At 45.5% G+C, this 22,750-nt stretch overlaps 1 protein-coding gene across 2 annotated transcripts in view; it reads left to right on the top strand.

Annotated features, from left to right (window-relative positions):
* The window catches only part of PGM2L1 (phosphoglucomutase 2 like 1), a 55,439-nt gene extending 43,910 nt beyond the window's left edge, over positions 1-11,529 (top strand). For both annotated transcript variants that reach the window (XM_050903569.1, XM_050903561.1), the window contains exons 6-14: positions 608-801; positions 1,750-1,939; positions 2,176-2,273; positions 3,073-3,253; positions 4,868-4,961; positions 6,189-6,318; positions 7,673-7,862; positions 8,399-8,532; positions 10,856-11,529. In XM_050903569.1, coding sequence (XP_050759526.1) covers positions 608-801; positions 1,750-1,939; positions 2,176-2,273; positions 3,073-3,253; positions 4,868-4,961; positions 6,189-6,318; positions 7,673-7,862; positions 8,399-8,532; positions 10,856-10,958 — 1,314 coding nt within the window. In that variant the 3' untranslated portion in view covers positions 10,959-11,529. The remainder of the gene's footprint in view (positions 1-607; positions 802-1,749; positions 1,940-2,175; positions 2,274-3,072; positions 3,254-4,867; positions 4,962-6,188; positions 6,319-7,672; positions 7,863-8,398; positions 8,533-10,855) is intronic.
* The last annotated feature ends 11,221 nt before the right edge of the window (positions 11,530-22,750 follow it).

Genomic DNA, 22,750 nt, shown 5'->3' with positions numbered 1-22,750 from the left:
GAAAGCCAGTGGACAAGAAAAGAGAGACAGATTGGTCTGAGTAGAAAGTCAGCACTGTGAACTCAACCATGTTATTGGAAACAAACTGTGGGAAAACTAGCATCTAAATAATTCTTTAACAAAGACTTTTTATAGTGCAGGGTTTGATAGTGTTTCCAGCTGAAAGATTACAGTTCAGTTACGGAAAAACATGTACCTTGGCACACTGCTTATCTGTTTTGCCTTGATTTCAAAAACAAGTCGTGCTTCTTTTTCAAAAGGAATGCCAGACTATGTAGAAGATAATGTTTTTCTTCTGTTACAGTTTGCACAACACTCAAATGTAAGTGCCCAGTTTCGGTTTCTCACGTCCTGATGATTTCAGTTGTAATAGTTGACTACCAGCTTTTTTGAAAATAGGTCGTGTTGCTGAGTAGCTGTCATTACATAACTGAAATAATAAACTGTGATTCCAAATGACTTTTGAGAATCAAGCCAGTCTGATACTAGCCTTTTCTGTATGACTTCAAGAAGCAGGAAGTATGTGGAATCCTATAGCTAAAATAATTTATCAAGTTAATAATCTTTGTAAATAAACGGTGTCTTGTTTTCCTTGAACTTATACCAGGTTTATTGGGAAAATGGAGCACAGATCACCTCTCCTCACGATAAGGAAATTATAAAATGTATAGAAGAGTGCGTTGAACCATGGAACGGCTCTTGGAATGAGAATCTAGTAGATACCAGTCCCCTTAGACAGGATCCTCTGAAGAAAATTTGTGATTGTTACATGGAGGATCTGAAAAAGATCTGTTATCATAGGTATTGTATGAAACAAAATGTACTTAAATTATGTTTTTAAGTAAGCTCTGGGTTACATGTGGAAAACTGCTGACAGATAGATTTCAATAATAAAGCATGCGATACTGCCATATAAACATTTTTGATTTGGGTATAGGGATTGGGCTGTCTTCCAAAATTGTAATAGTTTCGGGCCTGCCTGTGGTGATTTTTATCGTCACAAATTATTGACTTGATTTCTGTCTTTACGGTTCACAGAAGCTGGGTGCTCTGCTCTGCCAGACATCACTGTCTGCTTGAGGCCATTGCTCTGTGCTCTTCATAGTGGGAATAATTTTTGGTCATCTCCCCATTCTGTCTCACCCCATCCCTTCTCTAATGTGTCATTAAATTAGATGGTCACCATCATTAGGACTAAACCATACTTCTTGACAGTAAAGCAGCCTGCCTTTGGACACTAGGCTACAGTGAAGCACCATGATGTGAACCATTTTATGCAAATGAATACGCTCAAAGAGTTCTGAATGAAATGCAGAAATTCAGAGTAAAGATGAGGTGTACATGCATGGAATAGAGATGAGAAGATTAAGTTTAAAGGTTAGATGGGGCAGAAGACAAGAATAAAAGGAGGAGGATGAATAATGTGGGTAGAGTAGAGCCAGAGTAAGATCTTCAGGGTGGTGGAAGAGCTCAAGTTTGATGCAGAAATTAACAGTTCATCCTTGAGGGACTTTCAGCCGATTCAGCAGAAGGTAAATATCTCATTTTCCAGGAGAAGAAGCTTTAAACCAGCAATTTCTAGTGAAAGTCCAAATGAGCACTTTTCACTCATTCCTTCTTTGAAATTAATGCAGAAATCGGCAGAATAGTACAAAGTGTAATTGCATTTTCTTTTGCTTTAGCTTTCCCATGTGAAAGTAGTCTTGTTAAATAGCTAAAATCTTACTGAAATTCTTTTTTCCTTCTCAGGGAGCTAAATGTGCAAACAAATTTGAAGTTTGTTCATACCTCTTTTCATGGAGTTGGACATGACTACGTGCAGTTGGCTTTCAAAGCATTTGGCTTTCAGCCCCCCATTCCAGTACCTGAACAAAAAGATCCAGATCCAGACTTCTCTACTGTCAAATGCCCAAATCCTGAAGAAGGAGAATCTGTGCTGGTATTTTTGTTTCTACTTCATCAGACTTCTATGAGCTTTCCTCTGTTTGGATATGATACTGTGTTGAAAAACAAATCAAGGAAGAGAACAGGGAGTACCTGGCTTTCAGCTGTGTTAATACAGTGGGCAATCCATATGAGATTTTCTTTCACTGCATGTTATATGTAAGTAGGAAGACTGTGGGTTTATTTGCTCTTGTGATTTTATTTTTTTCCCCCTCCCTCTTCTCCGAGCAGGAGTTGTCACTGAGGCTTGCGGAGAAAGAAAATGCTAGAGTAGTAGTGGCTACTGATCCCGACGCAGATAGACTAGCAGTGGCAGAACAGCAGGAAGAGTAAGTGATGAGGCCTTTTATTTTATCTCTTTCTGCAGAAGAGGTAGTGAAAATTGCAGAATGTCCCCAAATGGTACACGGGCACACACCTTCAGCCCACTCTTTCCTGTTGTGACTTAGCTATTTGGGTATTTTTCTTGCTAGCTTCATCTTTTGGTATAGCTCCACCTGAAATAATGTATTTTGAATAAAATCAGTTGATAACTCAGAAAAGATTAAATACTTACCAGTGTTACAGTAAATGGCCAAATAAAACTTAACTGAAAAGTTGAGTGGTTGCTAAAGACAGTAAAATCTTGTTGTTACTGTTTTTTCACTTCTATTAGGCAAACAAATTCTACCTTGGGACAGTTGGCTGTTGTGGGGGTTTTGTTTGTTTTTTGTTTGTTCCCCCCCCTGGTTTCTTCATATTGAATAGAAATTATTTTTCTCCCACTAACAGGCCAAAATTCTGATCGTTGTGTAAGTAACTGTCTGTAATGCGCAGTTGCGCAGGCATTGCCTGACTGCAATGTATAGACTGCTATTCTTCTGTTCGATAAATTAAAAAGACCTAAACTGTTTTGACAGTAAGGATACTTAATTGGTATCTTTGCTTGCTAATAGAATGCACTGGGCTTGTAAATCATGGAGACATGATAAATGTGGCGTCCTGTTAGTATGGTGGCTTTGTATAGAGCAGCTTGTCAGTAGTGTGCTCAGATTCCTGTTGTTCTAGTGACTGCAGAAAACATCTCCCCCTGAGTGGATGCTCCTGGGAAACCTGAAAAAGCTTTTACGTTTTCTGTCCTGTCTGCAGTGGCTGCTGGAAGGTGTTCACTGGCAACGAGCTAGCAGCTTTGTTTGGGTGGTGGATGTTTTCTTGCTGGAAGGAAAACTGCTCCGAAGATGCTGATGTGAAGAATGTTTACATGTTGGCGACCACAGTCTCCTCGAAAATTTTGAGGGCCATTGCACTTAAAGAGGGATTTCACTTTGAAGTAAGCGTGGCTTTTATGATGTCGCCTTGGGAGAGTACAATCCAATTGCCATGTTCTCCGCCTAGGCCTCCCCCCGCCCCCCCTTATGACTTTACGAAATGAAAAACAGACAGATGACTTCCAGTCTTTTGGCTGGGAGTTTTTAATGTGTTCCGACTTGCAGAGAATGCTGTTTTACCTAGACAAGGCTGCTTTCAGCATCTGCGGTGTTTCTCATTCACAGTGAATGCAGACTGTGAGATCAACTTAAGCAAAGCTGCAAGGAGGCTGTAACAAGTGAAAACCTGAATTACATATAAGAGAAATGCCTTTGTCTTGGTTATTTTCCTAGAGATAATTCTTCTGTGTGAGAGAATGAAAGTGTGTGCAACTTGGTGTGTTTACTACAAAAATGGAGTACTTTTTGATGGATTTGTAACAAACACTTACAGGTTACACGATGTTCCTTCAGGTGCCCAGATCACTAGTAGGTTTTAAATTTGGTTTTACTTCAAGTTGTGACAGACAGAGGAACTCTTACGTTCAGATCTTTAATGTAGTTTTATTAAGGACTTTCTAAAAAAGAAAATGGGGAGTGCCCCTGCAGACTGACAGTTATGATTTTTAGGTCCTGCATTCAAATTAAGTACTTGCTCTGATTTCTGAGACTGTTGGATGTTAGCCGTAAGAGATGCAAGTGCTCTAAAGCTTAGCACAAACATACAAAGATCCAGGTCTTATTTAATACATGTCGTAATTAAATCCACGTGCGATAGGAAAAAATATTTTGCCAAACAATGAGGAACTAAAATAGAAAGCAACTCTGAAAACCATTTTGAGTGACTGTCCAGATATACTTAATCAGGTTGAATATCACTGCCTTGTAGGGAATTTCATTATCTCACTAAATACTGTTCCTTTTTTTTTTTTTCTTTTCCCTGGAAAGGGACACATCTGACTGAAAAAAAAGCTAGGAATTTACAGAACCCCTTGGTCTCCTCTAAAAGCTTCCCCTCTTTGTACCTTCCTTCTCTCCAAGAAGGACGGCTTCTAAGCTTTTGACTGCTTTTGCATGATTTGAAGAGCACAAGCAGTGCTCTTCCCTCCCATCACCCAGAATTGCTGTTTATATTTCTGTGACTTCTCCTTTTGAATAACTTTGTACTGTTGTCTCATCTGATAAGCACCACGGAAGATCTTATCTGATCTCAGAGATAACCACAGTCTCTCAAGTACGCTTTACTCCTTGATTTGATATTCATGTCCTAGTTGAGTATTGACTAGTAAAATGCTGTCCAGTGACTCTGCCTTAGATTCATAATCTAAACTGAAGATGTGACTTGTCTAATGTTTGTCTTTACTGTCCCTATTCTGTTTGTCAATTGATTAGATTTAAATTCAGGGAAATTATTTCAAGAAAATCAGAAAATTGTCCTTATTTAGTGTTTTGACTCTGCAACAGTCTTTCCCATTGACCTAAAATTCAGAATGCATCATCTTTTTTTTTTTTTTTTTTTCCTTTCTTTAAGTCTGAAGCATCCCACAAGTGAAGGGAATAGTGGCTACACTTTCTTCTTTGACTTGAAACTAAATAGAAAATGTGTATTTAATGCACTCTTCCCCCCTCCCTTTCAGGAAACACTCCCTGGTTTTAAATGGATTGGAAGTAGAGTAAAAGATCTCATAGATAACGGAAAAGAAGTTCTCTTTGCATTTGAAGAGTCTATTGGTATGTATGTTAATATCACTTTAAAATGTTGCGGACTGTGGGGGGGAAATGCACTGTGGGGGGGAAATGCGACTAAAAAGAAATGGTCTTAGTTACGAAACGAAACACAAGTACTTTATTTTTGTTCTTGTAGTTACTAGTATGGGTATTTTGCTCTCATCAAATCAACTTGCCAACTGTCATAATAAATGAGATATGAATTTCTGGTTCTGGTATTGTGCTTGTGCAGTTTCCTGATACAAACCTGTTCTGATACAGGTTGAAAGTCCTGAGATGCCAGAGCCAAACTGCTGTTGCTTTGTGGCCTTTTAGCTGAGATTAAGCATAGGATCTAGTCTTAATCAGTTTAATATCTTACAGGCCCTCTCTGTGAGGGCTCACTGTTAATGGCTGTGTGGAACTAGGAGGTGGCTTGCTTCGGTCATGCTGTCCGTCGCACCAGTACTGCAGTTCCTCCGGGAACTGTACACCGTCCCCTCATACTTCAGAACAATATGTGAGGAATCCAGACGTGCAGGAATAGCATTAAATACCTTATGGAAGTGTGTGAATATTCCTGCTGACCTTGCCTTGGGCACTCTATTTGTCTTGGTAATCTTGCTGACACCACTGATGTATAGACAACTGTGTAGTGAATGTTTCAGCTGTAGGAACTCTCCACTTCTTAGGATAAATGGCAGCTTTCTGGGACAGCATATTCACATATAATACGGCATTTGAAAGTGAAGCACACGCTGAAGAGGGTGTGTGTCCATGCCAGTTTCATTCATAAAATTAAAGAAGCTTTTAACCATAAGGAGTTAAGATCTTGCTCATGCATCCCTTCAGAAAGAAGGCGTCTTGGCAGTCCTGTGGAGCACTGGTTTATGGGTTACCAAGGCTGTGTCTGGGTTAGTTTGATTCAGATTACTGGCAAGACTCTGCAGTATTGGTGTGCTTGCACAAAAATAGCAAATTTTTATGTTTAGCACTGTAATATGAGAGATCTCCTCAGAGAGCTGATGTTATCAATCTGAAATTAATTGATTATAGCACATATCTTTCCAGCCCTATAACCCCTAAGTTAATTAGATTTCTTAGAAAAGGGGAATGCATGTGCAGTAATAAAAAACAGCTTACATGTATTGGCCAATTTTCTTTTACAGGAAAAAGGTTAAAACTTCAATCAAGTAAATCAGTGTAACAGTATGTCAGGTTATTTTTCCACGGTCAATTTTTTGTTTCTAGGCTTCATGTGTGGCACATCAGTGTTGGATAAAGATGGTGTAAGCGCAGCTGTGGTCATAGCTGAAATGGCAACCTACCTGGAGGGCAAGAACCTAACACTAGCACAGAAACTCATTGAGATATATGAAACGTAAGTTGTATTTTTCATTAGTATGTTCTACTTAACTATTTTGGAGCTGGGAATAATCTAGTAAATATTTTTAATGCATCCCTCAGATGTTTTCTCATTGTAAGTTGTTTTTTCTGATGCTATGATGGACTACAGTCTTCAGTATTACAGATACCACTTGAATACCATATCTCCCAAAGGACCAAAGAGGCCCTTTCTATCGTGTTTGCGCAATAAATTGTGAAAGAGTAGAATTTTGCATATGGATCCACCAGGGCAAACTTTCCTCTCTTATTTGAGTCATGTTATGTTACTTCTCTTACCTCTGATGGGTAGCTATATCTTAGTTATGGTCTGTGTGCCTCTTTTTAAACGCTTACTATTTTCACTTAAGCATGCTCTGGGGATTGTTAGAAGATCACATGCTGTTCTTGCAGAGACTTGTAACAGAACAGAGGTTAAAGGAATGGCCTGCATTCAACAGCTATGGACACAGTTCACGGCAATAAAACAAGGAACAAGTTTATGTCAGAATTAAGTCATGTACTGTGATAAGCCCAGTTCATCAGCAGAAGTTCCTGTGCTTTAACGGAACTGGTGGCACAGTTACAGCAAATCATATATGCTATTCCTTTTCCTGCTGGCCCAGCAGAAAGAGTGTGGCCCTTAAACTTGGAACGAGGAAGCACAAACGATGGTCAGCATTTATCTCTACGGCAGTCAGGGGTTTGCTCTGTCATATGCAAGCCGTAGCAAAAACAGTTCTGCACAGCTGGATTGAAAAGCTGTCGATGATAGTGATAACGGAAGGATTAATCTTCCAGTCACGCTTAATTTTTTAAGCTGCAGAGAAGGGTCTCTGTAGAATGAGAAGTGGGTGGAATATAATGAAGAACAACTTAAATTCCAAGGTGCAAACATGGTTGCTGCACCTAGTAAGTGCTTGCATTAGGTCTGATTGGGGATGATAGTTTTAACTTGGATGAAATAATCAGTCGCCTTCCTCAGAGGTGGTTGAAATAATCTGTTGTTGTGGCTGCTCGTGTGGCTATGGCAGACAATTTTTGATGGTGTGGGAATGATACTGCATGTTAATTTCCTGAGGCCTACCAAGGCTGCACTTAGCCAAATGGTTGGCTTTTATTTCTTCGGAACTGAAACCTTTGCTTGAATTTAAAAATAGCTTAAGATGGTCTGAGTAATGCAGTGAAATCTGCTTGAGTCCAAACATTTGCCTATAAATACCTGTTTCCACAGCTGTGAGAACTGCATTCTTTTTCTGTTATTGCTTTTCCAAGCAGGGGCTTTCTTTGATACCAAATGTGCAGAAAACTTCCAAATCTTACAACTGAAAATGTTAATCTGCTTGTTGTAGGTATGGATATCACATATCAAAGACTTCCTATTTCTTGTGCTATGATCCTCCTACTATCAAAAGGATATTTGAGAAACTTCGGAACTTTGATGCCCCTCAGTCTTACCCAAAACTTTGTGGTATTTACAATATATTACATGTACGAGACATTACCACTGGCTATGATAGCAGCCAGCCAAATAAGAAATCGGTGAGTTACAAAGTATTTTTGCAGGAGAGGTTCTGTTTTTGAAGAGACTGAAAGTTAAATACACCAAGAACTATGCAGAAAGATGTACTATGTCAACTAAGATGGCAGTATAATTACCATCATCTATTAAGATTGCTTAACAACATTTACTGGGGAGAAAACTGCTTAAATGTGAAATGGCTTGGCTATTGTGTTGACTATTTTGATATAACAATGAATGAACTTCATTGGTTGAAGTGGGCCTGATGCTCCTGCAACTCTTAAGCTGTCTAGCAGGCTTCCAGATGTTGGAATCCCAATGGGAGTAAGAGGCAGTCCCGTTATCTTGAAATATTGGGTCTGATTGGGTATGCCTGTTAGGCTGAAATGACTTGTTCCAGTCTGTTGCACTGGCTGGTGGATGTATACTGCAGGGGATTTGAGCATGTTTGTTTAGCTTTGTATGTAGTGAATGTTGTATTTTTAAAAACAAACAAACAAACCCTACTTCTGTGTTAGTTGGGGTGTTCTGTAATAAAATGTTGTTGTTTACGTAGGTGCTGCCAGTGAGTAAAAGCAGTCAGATGATCACTTTCACATTTCAAAATGGTTGTGTTGCCACCCTTCGGACAAGTGGAACAGAACCGAAGATCAAGTACTACGCAGAGATGTGCGCGCTGCCCGAACAGAGGTCAGTAGCAGGTCTGCACGCACACGCTGCCAGATGCTTTTGGGCTGAAAGGTCAGTACGCAGGAATTGATTCCCTGCCTGGTGGGGGATTCCTCTGCTGCCTCCTTGGAGACCTGAGCCTCAGCTAACTGTTCCAGCCTGTTAAACTGGCCAGAGTGACACACATTCCTGCTCATAAGGGATCCTCTCTGTAGTGGAGAAAACAAAGAATTGAATTTTCAGCATCTGCTACAGTAGGAGACTTCTCTTATTAACCCAATTCCTCATTCACTTAGAATTAAAAAGTGACGAAGTTGTGCTGCTGCTGGCAAGTATTCTTAAATCCAGGTGGATTCCTGTTGCATTTGGGAATCTGCTGTGTTGCTCTGAGCTACTGGATAGTTACAAGAGGTCTGTCCCCTTTTCACAGCCACCTGGATTGAGCTTCTCCCAGTTTAAAAGGGAAAAAAAAATACAGGGTATGTTTACACCATTGAAATCAGGAGTGCAAATAAGGAGCCCAGGTTCTCAGCGTAGCTAACGGAGAGAAGCAGGCTCTTGAACTGGATTCCTAACCTAAATTGCATGAGTATCCCTCCTTTTACACTCGTGTCCCAACATTCCTGTGGAGCAGAGAGTTGAAAATAACAGAGGCTTCTGATTCGGTATTTATTTCTACTTAGTGGCAGGAATTCAGGGGGAGCGTATTTTTATCACTGAATGTTTTGGTCAGATTTAGGCAGTCAGTGGATAGTGAGCGGTAGATTGCCTCTGCTTGTAAAATGTGCACGTGAGGAGCTACACAGATCCATGCCTCGACAGCTTTCCACAGGTTGCTGAAGTGTTCTTTAAAACATAATTTATTGCTAAATGAAGTGTATTAACACAGGTACGGCCCATCTTTTGAATCATGTTTTTAATTTGTTCTGAATTGACCATGGAATAACAGCAGGTCAGAGAAGTGGTAGGAGTTCTACATCCCAGTTTTCTGAATGGCAGCTCTTGCCAGAAGCTTGTGTTTATTTGGTCAGAGAGCTTTCTGATTGTCTGGCACATGAATGCACTTCTTTGTTACATGGGTACGGAAATTCTCACTTCAGTTAGAACATGCTTCCGTAAACCTGGGAGTGGGCAAGGTACCATTTGGTGTAAATGCTGAAGAAAAGGTAAGATATACTTGAGGCAAACGGCTGCACCAACAAGGAAGAAATCAATGCTAGAAATATTGCCCTTAATCTAATCGTAACACAAGTGAAGGCCAGACAAGTAAGAGTAGTGGGGAGAGCAACAAAGTACCTGAGGATGCTTTGATGCATCATTTGGGCTTCTGCTGCTGTTCATTCTGGTAAGTCAGAAAAATACATCGACCTTTAATTTGAGTAATACGTATGGCTAATGGCAATTATTATCTGGAACATGAAATTGAAAAGCTTTCAAGCTTCCCTGGTTCAAGGCATAAAATGGTCTGTAGGAACCTCAAAAGGCATTCCTCTCCGTAATAGCTTTGCAAATATTTCTCTTGAGTTGCTGTTTATTGATTATTCTTAAAAGCTGAACATCAGGAAAGTCAGTTTTATTGCAGCATTTTTGGGTGTTTTCTTTAAAAGGAAGTGGTGACCTGAAGGGCAATGATATATTGCCAGTTCCACAAATGAACAAAGCAAATGTAAATAAGCCTGTTTTGCCTATTCTGTGTTAAAAACAGACTGAGTTCCTCTCCCTCCAGTGAGACTTCTGGGGTAGAAGAGGGATTAGGCATTTTTAAAGGAGTGTTGCAATGCATTAATGTTTGTGCATGTGGATGTTTTATTTTTGCTCAAATGAAGGTCTGGGCATTTAAATAGGGGAAAGGATCAGTATATTACTGTGTCCTCTCGTGAGCCGTGACACTGTGCCTGATTACTCAATCCCCTTAAATTGCACTTTAGTCAAAATACAATCAGATACCCTAGATGGGCATCTGGGTGCCGTGTAGAGAAGAATATAGGGTATCTACCTCTTCTGTTAGTAGCTCATTCTTACTGTTTAATCCCTTTACAGTCTGTGTCTGACCAGTCTTGCACTGGTTTTGCAGTCATTAGTTCTTGCGTCCCCTCTGCTAGCCTAGAGCCCTCTAGTGGCGACGATTTTTTTTTTCTTTAATTAAATTAATTTAAATTAATATTGCAATAGTCCCTACCGAAAAGTAGCTTGTTAAAGCAAGGAGGTTGGAGTCTCTACACGTTGATGCTGGTAGGAAACATAACGGAGCTAGCCCATCACATCAGATCTTGCTATTTATTTATTTATTTTTTTTAACATAGATGTTTATCAAACCTCTGACACGGTATTGTTCTCTTTCTAGTGACAGAAGCGTGCTGGAAGAAGAACTTCAGAAGCTTATTGAAGCTTTGATTGAGAATTTTCTTGAACCTGATAAGAATGGACTGATCTGGCGCTCTGCTTAGATCTCCTCTAACTGGTGTTCAAAGAAGTGACTGCCTGCACTGCGTCATGTGAAACAAAGGAACCAAGAACAGAACTCAGTTTAATATGTGTGCGTGTGTGTATGTGTGTTAAACAGCTACATTTTTATTCTATAAAGAAGAAGCATTCTTTTGTCAGGCTTTTCACCAAAGTCTGGGCTAGAAAATTGGGATAAGGCGAGGAAATGAGAGAAAAGGATGGAATTTATTATTATAATTTTCTGTCCTTTTGACCAAAAGACTAATTAACCCGCACCAATGCAAATGAACTACCCTAGTAGGTTTAAGGCAGCTGATCTTAGCCACTAGATCTTGTCTTAAACTAATTTCAGGTACCCAATACCGTTTGTATGAAAAGGTTTTAAAATCGGGTAGTCGTAGTGTTTGAAGGAAGCGATCACTCCAAACTGACAAAAAAAGCCTGCTTCTTCCTAGCTGTTGTGCGTGAATGTAGGTATCGTTACAGGTCTTAATTTCCAAAAGCGTTGAAGTAGAGTTCAGTGCTTAGCATTTCTTGTTTAGGCAAGTTGTTCAATATGATATTTTTCAGCTACTTAAGTATCCTTCTGTTGTTTAAAGGTGCTCTTGGTGCATTGTATCTTTCCTGTGTGTATCTTAAAATATTTACTTGACAGTGAAACAATAGTGGCAACACATGCAGTTCCACTTGCAGTCTGGGTTTTGTATTCCGTAGTGCCTTTCTGAGGCTTCCAAAGGAGTAGAAACTTGTTCATTCCTTGGTTAAATTGCCCATTCTAACTACTATAGGCTTTGTAACCATTTTTTGTCCCACATCTCTGGAAGGTCTTAAGCTTTTTTCTTTTTTTTTTTTTTTAATGAAGGTTTCAGAAATTCAGTAACTTTGTATGAAAATTCCAGTTAGTGGCTTTTTTGGCTTTGATGGCTTGAATTCATACTGTCTGGGTATTAAAAAAAAAAAAAAAAAAAAAAAAGGAAGACAGTGGAGGAGAGATGCTGACACCATTATTTTTTTTTTTTAGTTACTAAATCATGATTTTTTTTTTTTTTGTCATGCCTTATAAGCTAATTTCTGTTAGAATAGCAGTTTGCAAATACTAGTATTCTTTCTCTTTTAGGGCAAATTTTTAACAACTTCCCATTATCTGTTTCCTACCTTTGCTTGAGTAGAAAGTGATACTGCTAATCATTTTTCCAAAAAATAGACTGATACAGAAATTCTCAGGTAGACACCTAGGATTTCAGAAAATAAAAGCCATGTTTTTGGCACAGAAAAGCTGTGGAAGATACTTTAACTGAAACAACACTAAAAGAAAAACTGCATATTGATTAACTGAGAATAAAACTTGTTAATGTGAGCTACTAAATTCCTAATATAAGCCTTCAGAATAAAGTCAGTGATATTGTGGACACCTCCCCGCTATCACTTTACAGAAATTAAATCAAAGAAATAGATAAAACTGAACACTTAACCGCTGTATTGAAGGTTACATGAGAAGAACCTAAGATGCACTTAAGTTAAAGCCATTGTTTTGCCACTATTGTTAAATCTCTCAATTTGTCCTCCCTCTTATTATACCCTTACAGCTTGATGCCGTAGGATTGCAGAGTGTTTTTGTATGTGTTGCATCTAGATGGCTTTAAAGAGCACCAAGTTTTCTGTGTCTGTGCGGGTATTGGGTATTTCATGCTGACAGCAGCTTTGCACTATAACCGTGGATAAGTATTTTGCTGTATATGAATGTACATGTACTGCAGAAGGTCTGTGTTGCACAAATTCTTATTTGCCACTGAGACTTATTTATTTTTTATGTTAAGAGAAAATATTTCCAAATTGTTCTGCAATTGAGTGAAATGTATCTAATGCCAAAAACCTTTTTTTTTCTTTTTTTTTTTTTTCTTTTTCCGTGATTGTACATTTGACTGATGTGGTAAGGAAAATGGGTGAAAGCATTTACACTTAGAGTACGCTCATGTTAGTGTACAGTGCTGGGTAGGTCTCGGAAGGTGTGAAGGCATTTCTGACTGCTGCTTTGTCTTCAGTTTTCACGAAAAGGTGCAGATCTGGATCCCGACTGCACTGAATTTGAAGGAGGTCTTGCCGTTTGTTCTGCTGGCGGCAGATTAAAGCCTTAGGTGGTTTTGGATTTTGTTTTTAAATAGCCTACTAGTAGTACAGAAGAGAACAAGTGACTTGGAACATAATTTTGAACAAAGGTAAACACTGTAAAAAGCGTAGCGTGTGTGATGAGGCCAGCTGTGTGTATATTGTAGCAGTTAGCGTTAGGAGTTACGTCTTGTGAGTTAACTTTGTGCTCCTACAAAGAGCAGGAATCCGCAATTTCCCAGAGAGATCTGCTTTATATCAGTAGGCAAGTGTTACAAATGCAGTATGGAAGAAAATCGTGATTATGTTTTCAAATCAGCATTCTTAGAAGTTGGTAGCTGTTCATAGTCTAAATATCTTTAATAAAAAAACAAATTCGGGGAGTTAAGTATCTGGGATTCTCGTAAATAGATTTGAGCAGTAAGTTATAGATGTAGTAGTGCTTTTGGAATGACAGCAACAGGCACAAATGTGTTGAATGTATTTTAAGGGTATAATAGCTATTGCTGTTTTTAAACTGCTGCTACCGTTGTTTTCCTACTGTATTTGAACTGTTTGATTATATTTATACTGTTCCATTTGTGGAACTCTTCCTTTATCCCCTCCCTCTGATCTTGCTTCCCTTACTTCTGTTACTGTGAAGGACTGGAATTCTCTTATTTCATCGCCCTGTAACTTTGTTATGCATTGTGTTAGAGTTTGTTGGGCTTGTGCACAACTTCCTTTCAGTTGTCAGCTGTTCTTTACTACTTCTCAGATAAGAACAAAGGCTTCTCAGACTTGAGTAGGAAGCAGATAATAGATCAAAGTACGCTGTGGATGTTGTTTACTAGGCGCTTCCAGTTAAAATATGCCTTTTCAAAGGTTGGTCTACAGCAAGTCATTTGCTTAAACTGTAATCGTACAGCCAATGATTTGTTTTTAGCATTTGATAAAATTAGGGGGGCTTGTTTTTGTCTCTTCCCTTTTTTGATGTGACAGGCTTCATCTCTGTCTCGCTCAGATATGTGGTAATGTTGTGTTTCCGTGGGCCTAGGATAGGACCTTTGTAAGTACAGGACACTTGCCAGGCAAGGTTGAATGTCTACAATACAGAGCTTGGAGCCGAATTTTTTATTCTAGTTGTGATATAGAGTCCAGTCTGTGGTTTAATTAGCTTCAAGTGCTATTCATGTCTCTCCTCCTGCACCTCTAAAGGCATGAGTGAATCATAAACTCTTGCACGGAAGAGAAGGAGGGAGCATGTTTGACTGGAAGCTTCAAGCACAACTCTAGCTATAGCCCAAAGTAGCGTAGCCCCTGCTTTGTGTTTGCCATTGGCGCGGTGTCCTGTTCAGGTGGCGAGCCAGTTCTGCTTCACTTGCCCTTCCCTTCGCTTGCATCCCCAGCAGAGTGCAACTCGAAGGAGCCAGGTTTCCCTTGGGCTGCGGGAGAGCTGGGATCTTCCTGAGTAGGTCTCCTCATTTCCTTAATTTTAAATACCCAGCTCTTCCTTCTAAGGAGGGGAAATACTTATTTGTGTCATCCGCAGAGTAAATTAAGAATTAATTTTCTACGTGTTTCTGTTTCAGACGTCGAGGTGAGTTACAGCATGCAGTACACACTGCCTGGGGCTCCTTTACCTGCCTTGGGCAGTTCTTGACTGATCTCAAGCTGTTGCTGTATCTTTGCTTGGAGGATACCCGCGTCTTGAAATTTCTGGCGTTATTCCCTGATTTAGCGGTACTCAGGTAGCACTTTGTGCCCCCTCTCTGCCTGGCTCCTGAAGTATTAGGGATTTCAGCTCCTGTCTTATTAAAGGGAGTGTGTGTGTGTGTGAAACTATCAGAGTATTGAGGGAGAAGCCACAAGGTGGAATGATGGCTTCTGGCACTTGGGGCAGGGTGGAACGTGGTCTGCTTCAGAAAGCACTTGGATGTTCTCTGTAATTTTGAAACTAATATTGTCATCACTTCATTTTGTCTCCCACCTCCCCCCCTTTTTTGCCCTCCTCTCTCCCCAGGTAAGAGAGGGGGGGCTCTTTCCATGGTGACGCCTGGATGGTTAGAGTCCATCTTGATACCCAGGACACTTTCCATCCTCACCCGCCCTTTGCGTGCGCAAGAGTAGCTTTGTACGAGGTGAGTGAAGTACCTGAAGTTGCATCGTTCTCCTTGTCTAGAATCCTGGGGAGTTCTGGACCTGTACTCCTGTTTACCCGATGTCTGTTCTTCTGTAAAACTAGGGCATATTACAAATACAGAGTGAGAATTTGCACTTTTCTGAAGAATTTCTGTGTGTATTGCTATGTGGATTTAGTTGAATGAAGTGTTATAAGTAATAAAATACTCTCTTCGTAGTAGCAATCCTTCATGTTTCTTCGGTGGTCTTTAGTCAAACACTATTGCCCCAAAAGCTGAGCTGGTGGATAACTGTTCCTGACTTGGTGTGGGAGGAATATTGACCGTGTGCCATGTGGATACCTAAAGCCCCAGGAACAACAGCGTTCCCTGAAGAAGCTGTTCAGAGGCTCATCCTTCTGATGACGCTAAATGAGATCTCGCCTGTCAAACTGTGATGCCCTTTCCAAAGGGCTCAGCACTGAAGGTCTCCCAGGGCAGAGCACCGAGGACTGACGGGCTTAGTTGTGACCTGAAGTCACCACTGATGCCACCACGGAGCAGGCAGGAAGAGTGTTGGATGTTTGGGGCCATAGGACGGGCGGGCACAAGCCAGAATGAGGAGAGGCTGGAGTTTTGGGGGATGAAGTTGCTTCGGGGAAAAGCAACAGCCTAGAAGGGAGCAGGTGAGGGGGGCGAGAGGGTCCCTTTGTGAGCCCGTGGCGGGGGAAAGGGGACCGGGGGAGAGGAGCGGCTGTCATTGCAGGTGAGCTGAGGTGGGTGCTGTGCAGGTAAGGAAGCGGGTCTAGAGCAGAGGGTCCAACCCGGGGTGACACTCACCCAACAGAAAGGTTTCAGCTCCATACAGAAAGTCCCACCGGGGAAGGTGGTGAGGGAGGGGGACCCTCCTCTTGCTGGTCCCTCTCTCCTCAGGGGCTCACCCTCTGCTCGGGATTTTATGGGGTTCTTATGCTCACTGTTAAACTCTGAGACAAGAGTCGATTTCACCCCAGCTTGGCTTTAATATTTTAAGGCTACTTTAAAGCATTGGCAGGGTTGATATAAGATGGTTCCTGGGGGCACAGCAGTGTGTCCAGGAGGGTTCCCGTGTTCCTCCAGCGATGGCTGCAGGCTTCATCCCGGGGGGGTCTGCATGTGAATCGTCGGCTTTTTTTTTTTTTTTTTTTTTTTCTTCTCCTTGCCAAGGCTGAAGAGCCCCCCTGCTGCACACCGGGGCTGTGCTGCTCCTGCCAGCTCACCAGAACTGGCTCTGAATTATCCCCCGTGCTGCGCTGACAGCGCAATGGATGCTGCTTTCCAGGGAGAGACTTGACCGTAACCCCTGAAACCTGCAGAACTGGTTGTTAAATGAGAAAACAGCAGAAGGACGTGGAGATGGAGGGCTTTATTTGGGCCGGGGGTGAGGGGAGCAGCGGTATCACCCACGGACACAGCAGGGCAGGGACCGGGGGGGGGACAGGACCCGGAGAGGTCAGCGATGGCTGAGCCTCCGCTGGCTCCATCGGTCTGTAATTGCGGGAACCGGCGCTGGATGTCACCACGAGCCCGTGCAGAGGGACCGGAGCCCCGGTGGGTGCTGCAGCTGGCCTGCCAGCACCCTTCCCAAGGTGCGGGGACAACCAAAGGACGGGCTGGGCACCCCCGGGGTTTGGGGCTGGGGTGCAGAGCAGCCGGGCGTGCTTCAGCAGAGAGGGGAGGACCCCGGGGCCGGGTTCTGCTGCCCTTATCCCTGATGAACAGGGACATCTCTTCCAGGAACAGCATGACCGGGCCGGCACAGCCTCTTCCAGGGCACGTGTGCACAGTTTGGGGGACCAGAGCATCGCGTGGAAGCTTTGGGGTTCATCTGTGCTGCTGGCCGAGCACCGGGACCCAGGGACACCAGGCTGGGAGCAGCCACGGTCGCTGGAGGCTGGTGCATCCCGGCAGACAGCAGTGCCTGGCTTCACGTTCAGGTCTTGGCATGTTGGTAATTAATTTAGTTACTAAATTAACATTTAAATTGACAAGTCCAGCCCATGTGGCCTGTCCCTTGGGCTCAGTTCTTTCTAGTGGACTCGGTGGAGCGCACCTGAAGTCCCTTCAAAGGACTTGAGATTGGAGCGGGGCCAGCAGCCCCCAAAACCCGGTCCCTGGGGTCAAGGGGAGGCCCTCAACTGTGCTGCTCCCTGAAAGGGAAACTGAGGCACAGAGCAAGAGAGAAACCCCACCCAAAAGCCCAGCGGTACAGCCAAATTCAGCCCATGTCCCCTGAGCGCCAGCTCTGGTCCCACGGGTGATGGACCTTGTTTGTGGGTGACTGACCAGTGGGATACGGGGTCCTCGGCAAAGGGGCGGCAGTGATGCTTCTTGCTCGGTGCCACCGCCGTGCCAGGCACAGGCAGCCTGGGCAGCTCTCCCTCTTGCCGAGCTGAGAGGGACAGGGCAGGAGGTGAAACCCCCAGGACCATCGCTGCAACCTTGGGTCCCCTCAGCCTTCAGGGTGCTTACCCCAATGGCACAATGTCACCCAGTGACTGCTGCACTGTAGGGATGTCCCCTCGTGCTGCAAGGGACAGGGAGCTGGGCAGGACCCAGCTGAGCTCCTGGGGTGCTTGTGGTCCCCAGCTCTTCTCCTCTCTCAAGCCTGAGCCAGATGGCTGCAAGTGGCTGTCAGTTTGGGCCATCCCGAAGGGAATGGGGATGGAAAGGGGCTGATGCTGCCTATGCAAAGCAGAATCTCTGTGGGTTTGGGGCTCACCGTGCCCATGCAGAGCAGCATCTCCATGGGTTTGAAGCGCAGGTTCTCCACTTACACGTTACAGAGATGATTTGGGTTCTTCTTCATGAAGAACATGGAAACCTCCCCCAAAAGGGCATCACAGAAAGGTCCTTCTCAGGGGCTTCCTTTGAAACAGGAAGGTTTGTGCAAACTCTACCATGGTGGGGAGGGAACGGAGCTGTGAGCAGATGTAACACGGCAGCATTACCAAGGCTGGGGCCAGTCACACCGGTGTAAAACCGCAGGGAGGGGAAGGACGGGAGGGAGGGAACTGGTTTTGTCTCCATCCAAGCTGAGGATGTGTCTTCTGAGGCTGAGGAGCCTGAACCATTAGAAGTGATGAAGATCATCTAAAAATAGGTATTTGTAAATGTCAGGCTGGCAAGTGCTTGGGAAACGTGCTGGGAGGATGGAGCGGCTCTGCGGGGTTATCTGTGCCGGCGCATCCTTATGCAGGATGAGGGACCAATACTGATCTGCCCTGGGTTGATCCTGCTCACCCTGGCTCTCTGCGGGACCCCCCAACCCCCAGAAACTGGCTGACATGGGTCATCCTGGACCTCCGTGGCCAGAGGCATTTTCTGTGCTGTTCTATCCCGACGGGAGCTACAGCAGATCCCAGCTCTGCTTTGGATGGGAGATGGGGTAGGGAGAGATGGGTTTCGGGGCTGACACCATGTCCCTCAATGTAAGTTATTTCCTAGTGGCTTTTGATAGGGGAAAACTTCAGTGAAGAAGTTCCAGTAAGGCACTGTGGGATGATCCCAGCCCTGCGCGTCGGGTGATGCGCTGCCAAAACCACCTCAAAGATGCTCTAGTCCCCGCTGTCCAAGCAAACGATGGGAGCCTGGTGGCACGGGGACACCCAGCAGCCACGTTCTCCCTTCCATCACCTCCACCCCTGCCAGCTTCTCCCCCATCCCCAGAATGCCACCTGTCCCCAGCATGCCAAAAACTTGCTTCAAACAGCTGGGGAAGCAGGTTTATTTTGAAAAATAATCCAGATTGGGGCAGATTAGTGGGAAACACGTCCTTCCCCATCTGCCCGGGCTGTGCAGTGCCAATGCCCCGCGGGGCTGCCTGGAGCCAGGCTTGGGCGAAGACACACGCAAGGGTGGAGAAACCACCCCGAGGAGGATGAGGTGGCCCCACACTGGGGACCCGTGTGGCAGGGAGGGCAGGAGGCCATGGGGCTGCAGCCTCTGGGGGTGCCCTGGGCTGTTGAGGTGAGCTGCCGGGGTTCAGACCCCTTTGGAGGGTGTGGGGAGCTACCTCCTCTCCAGCTCAGCTCCCATCAGTCCTAGGTGCCCTGCCTGTGCATCCCTGCCTGGGCACCACTGCCTGACCTGGCCTGTCCCTGCCTGTCCAGGTCCCTGATCTGCCTGTCCCTTGCCCGCCTTGAGCCTGTCCATCCCTGCCTCTGCATCCTTTCCCTGCCTGGCTCTCTCCATCCCAGCCCATACAAGCCCTGCCTGTCCCTGCCCTGCCTGTCCCTGCCACCCCAGGGCAGGCTGCAGGCAGGGAGGGTGACACCGCTGTTTATGCTGGGGGCTTTAACTTGCCACCCTGTGCCCTGGCTGCGTTCCTCCCCACCAGCCTCTCACCCCTAGGTCAGCTCCCCAGCCCCCCTCCCCGCCACTGGGGGCTCATCGCTGTGCCCAGTGGGTCAGTGCTCAGCCACACAGTGAGCCCCCCGTCCCCCAGCATTATCCCAACACAGCTAATGAGAAGCACTCACAGATAAATAGGTGGGATCCTATTTAATCCCAGTTTCTTTGGCAAGGTGCAGGGGTCACTTCTGAGCCCGAGGAAGGACAAACAAAGCGAGGACTGTCCCAGGCTTGGAGGTCCCAAAGCTGCCCAGAGTTTTAAGTGAACCCTGCTGAGGTTTGAAATCCATTTCTGTGGTTTTTTTCTGCCCAAACCCTTCCCTGCTATCAGGAACTTGGCCCTGCTTTGTTTGTGCCTCAGTTTCCCCAATGCATGAAGGTGACAGCTCCCACTTGCTCTTCCTAAAGGAATAAATGAAAAGCAGAGGGGTTTTTTTCCTCCCTCCGGAGGTGGTTTGGGTTAATCCCTGCTAACAGAGGAGGAGGATGAAGGAGCCTGGGCTGAAGCTTCCAAGGGGTGAAGCCACTTGGGGAGAATTAATTGTTATTAATTCTATGTATTTTTGGAAGGGGGAGGCAGCCGGTGCCTGATTTTCTTCCCTGCCTAAGTGCCGGGGTGTCACAGCCCCGCGGTCTGCGGCGATGAGGACGATGCTCCAGCCCAGTTACTTCCACTTGATAAATCTTGATAAACTTCCACCAAACTTGAGCAAAAATGCTTCTCAAAACACACCTGGGATGCCCTGGTCCAGCAACACGAGCACCTAAAACCCACAAGGACGTGTGCAGGGGGAGGATAGATGCAGGCAGGGCAGGCAAGGTTGCCTGACCCAACTCCGGCTGCACTCACATCCACCTCCTCGGCTAAATCTCACTGCTTGCCTCTTGGCCGGGTTGGCCCAAGAAACAGCTGAGCTCTTTGGGATAGAAGGAAGGAAAAGCGGAGCTGAAAGACCATGCGGGTTGCAAAGCACCGGTGGCTTAAAAGCATCTCATACACAGGGCATGTAAACAGCCCTTTTTGGGTTTTTCCCCTGTTTTTTGGTGGCGAGCCACCGCAGCGGGCTCTGAGCATCCTTCGCTTGATTCGTATCACAGATGCTGTTTATATCCTGCATTTCATTTGGCTCAAGGAGCCGTCGGGATAACTTTCCGCTCAGGCAGCAGCTCGCTGCCGAAGGCTTGGGGCGCCGGGAGGTTCGCGTCCCCCTCGCTGAGCCCTTCGGGAAAGGGACCGCACGGAAACATGACGGCAGCCGGGTTTCTCTAAACACGCAGCTGTCTTTGGGAACCCAAAAAGCACATTTTGAGTCTCGGCTCGGTGACAAGTCTTGGTTTCACTAATCCAGAGGTTCCCTAATCCTGCTGATTTGTTATGCATGGGGTATGCGCTGTACAGAATAATATTAACGTTAACAAGCCGCAAGAATTACGCTCCTACAGCTGGTTATCTACCCAGCCACCCACATCTGACCGCTCGCACGTCACCTTCGCCGGGCTGACGGGGCTTTGCCTCCCCGGAGGGGGTCAGCGCACGCACCCCGGGGTCTCGGTGCACCCACCGAAGATGGGGAGCACGGTGCTCTGAATGTCCCACTGCTCGGTTGCGAAAGGAGGAGTGTCCTCATCCCTGGGGACCAAAAGTCACTGCATCCCTCCCTTTGGCCTCAGGAAAGCCGGAACAACCAGCTGCCCATGCCGGCCGCCCCCTTTGCCAAAGGGATTCGGGACCAGGATGTGTTTGGCCGCTTTTCTGTCTGCCCGGAGATGATTTCCTTCCCATTATCTATCGCCAGGCACCGGCGGCCACTGCCAGGCAGATGCTGTGTTCCCTGGTCCAACAACCACCCATCTGCCCGCAAAGCCCTCCAGGCACTTCTCCTCCTCGCTGCAAGATGTTAAATCTCGCCAGGACTTCCCAGCATCGTCCCCACAAATCGATGCTGCTCCGGTGGAGTCGCAGCCCGGAACGACCCGGGATGCTCAGCAGCATTCGCTCCCGGCATGGCGTGCTCTGCCAGATGTGGCTGCCAGATGTGCAAATCCACCCCGTTGCCCTTTCTCATGCTCGGGGGCTGCGTTTTGGCTGCACGGGGGTGGGAAATGGAGGGAGGAGGTGGGAAATTGGAGGAGGGTGAGGGGCAGGCTGAGATTTCTCTCCCATAAACCTGCCCGGTAACTCATGGCATGGGGTGGCGAGGTGGGGCTGGAGCCCACAAGCTCCTAGGATGGGGAGAAAACCTCAGGAAAAGGTCCCTGAAAGACAAGAAGTTTCTGCCGGAGCAACTCATCTCTGATGAGCTGAGCCGTGGGGGTCTCTGGGGCTTCCCTGGGAACCGGGACAGAGCCAGGACCCGGCTCCGGTGGGGAACCAGCTCCTTGCTCAGCAGGACCAGACCAGAGCACCCAGGAAACTCATTTTGACTCCCAGTGCCATATCCCTACCTGAATACAGCCCAGACGCATGGCTCTGCACCAGCTCTCCTTTCCCGGCTTGCCCACCTCGATACCGGGCTTGCAAGGGGAGGAAATGCAAAGGGGGAAAATGCAACGGGAGAAAAAGCAAAGGGGTAAAATGCAAAGGACCTTGCAGCAGGTCGCATCCTTCCCGGGGCCTCCGGGCACGCCTGGGATGGAAATAACTGGGCTTTCCCCCAGCAGAGCTTTCCACCCAGTGCAGGAGCTGAGTACGCACACATGCGCAGGCTCAGGGGACGATAAATCCCACAAAACTCTTATTTACAAACCCAACATGCTGGGTACCTGCTGCTCCCCGCATCAAGGATCCCAAAGCACCGGGCAAACACCGGCGCTGGTCCCAGCACGGCTGCGGGGCAGCGAGGATGCAGCCCCCGTCCTCACCCCTGCCCGGCTCACCCGTGTCAGCCTCCCAGTACAGAGAAAGGCAAACACAGACATATCAAAACGCAACACTGAAGTTTTCAGCCCGGCACTGAAATTCAGCATTTTAAGATGCCACATTGCAAAAGCTACAGCTTCATTTCGGGAAATGCTGCGAGTCGCAGCCCCGCGCTGCCTCTCTCCGCATCTGTAGATGCTCAGCACTCCGGTGTCTCACGAATTAGGTACCAAAACACCCAGGGGATAAAAACTCCTTTAGAAACCTATTACCTGGATAATTTTCCTGAGCCCCTGTCCCCACTACCAGGGAAGGATCAGGACCGGCAGAGCCTGAG

Source organism: Gymnogyps californianus, chromosome 1 (genome assembly GCF_018139145.2).
Source record: "Gymnogyps californianus isolate 813 chromosome 1, ASM1813914v2, whole genome shotgun sequence".
Lineage (NCBI taxonomy): Eukaryota > Metazoa > Chordata > Aves > Accipitriformes > Cathartidae > Gymnogyps > Gymnogyps californianus.
Note: the sequence above shows the minus strand (reverse complement) of the source record. Positions and strands in the feature narration are given on the sequence as shown.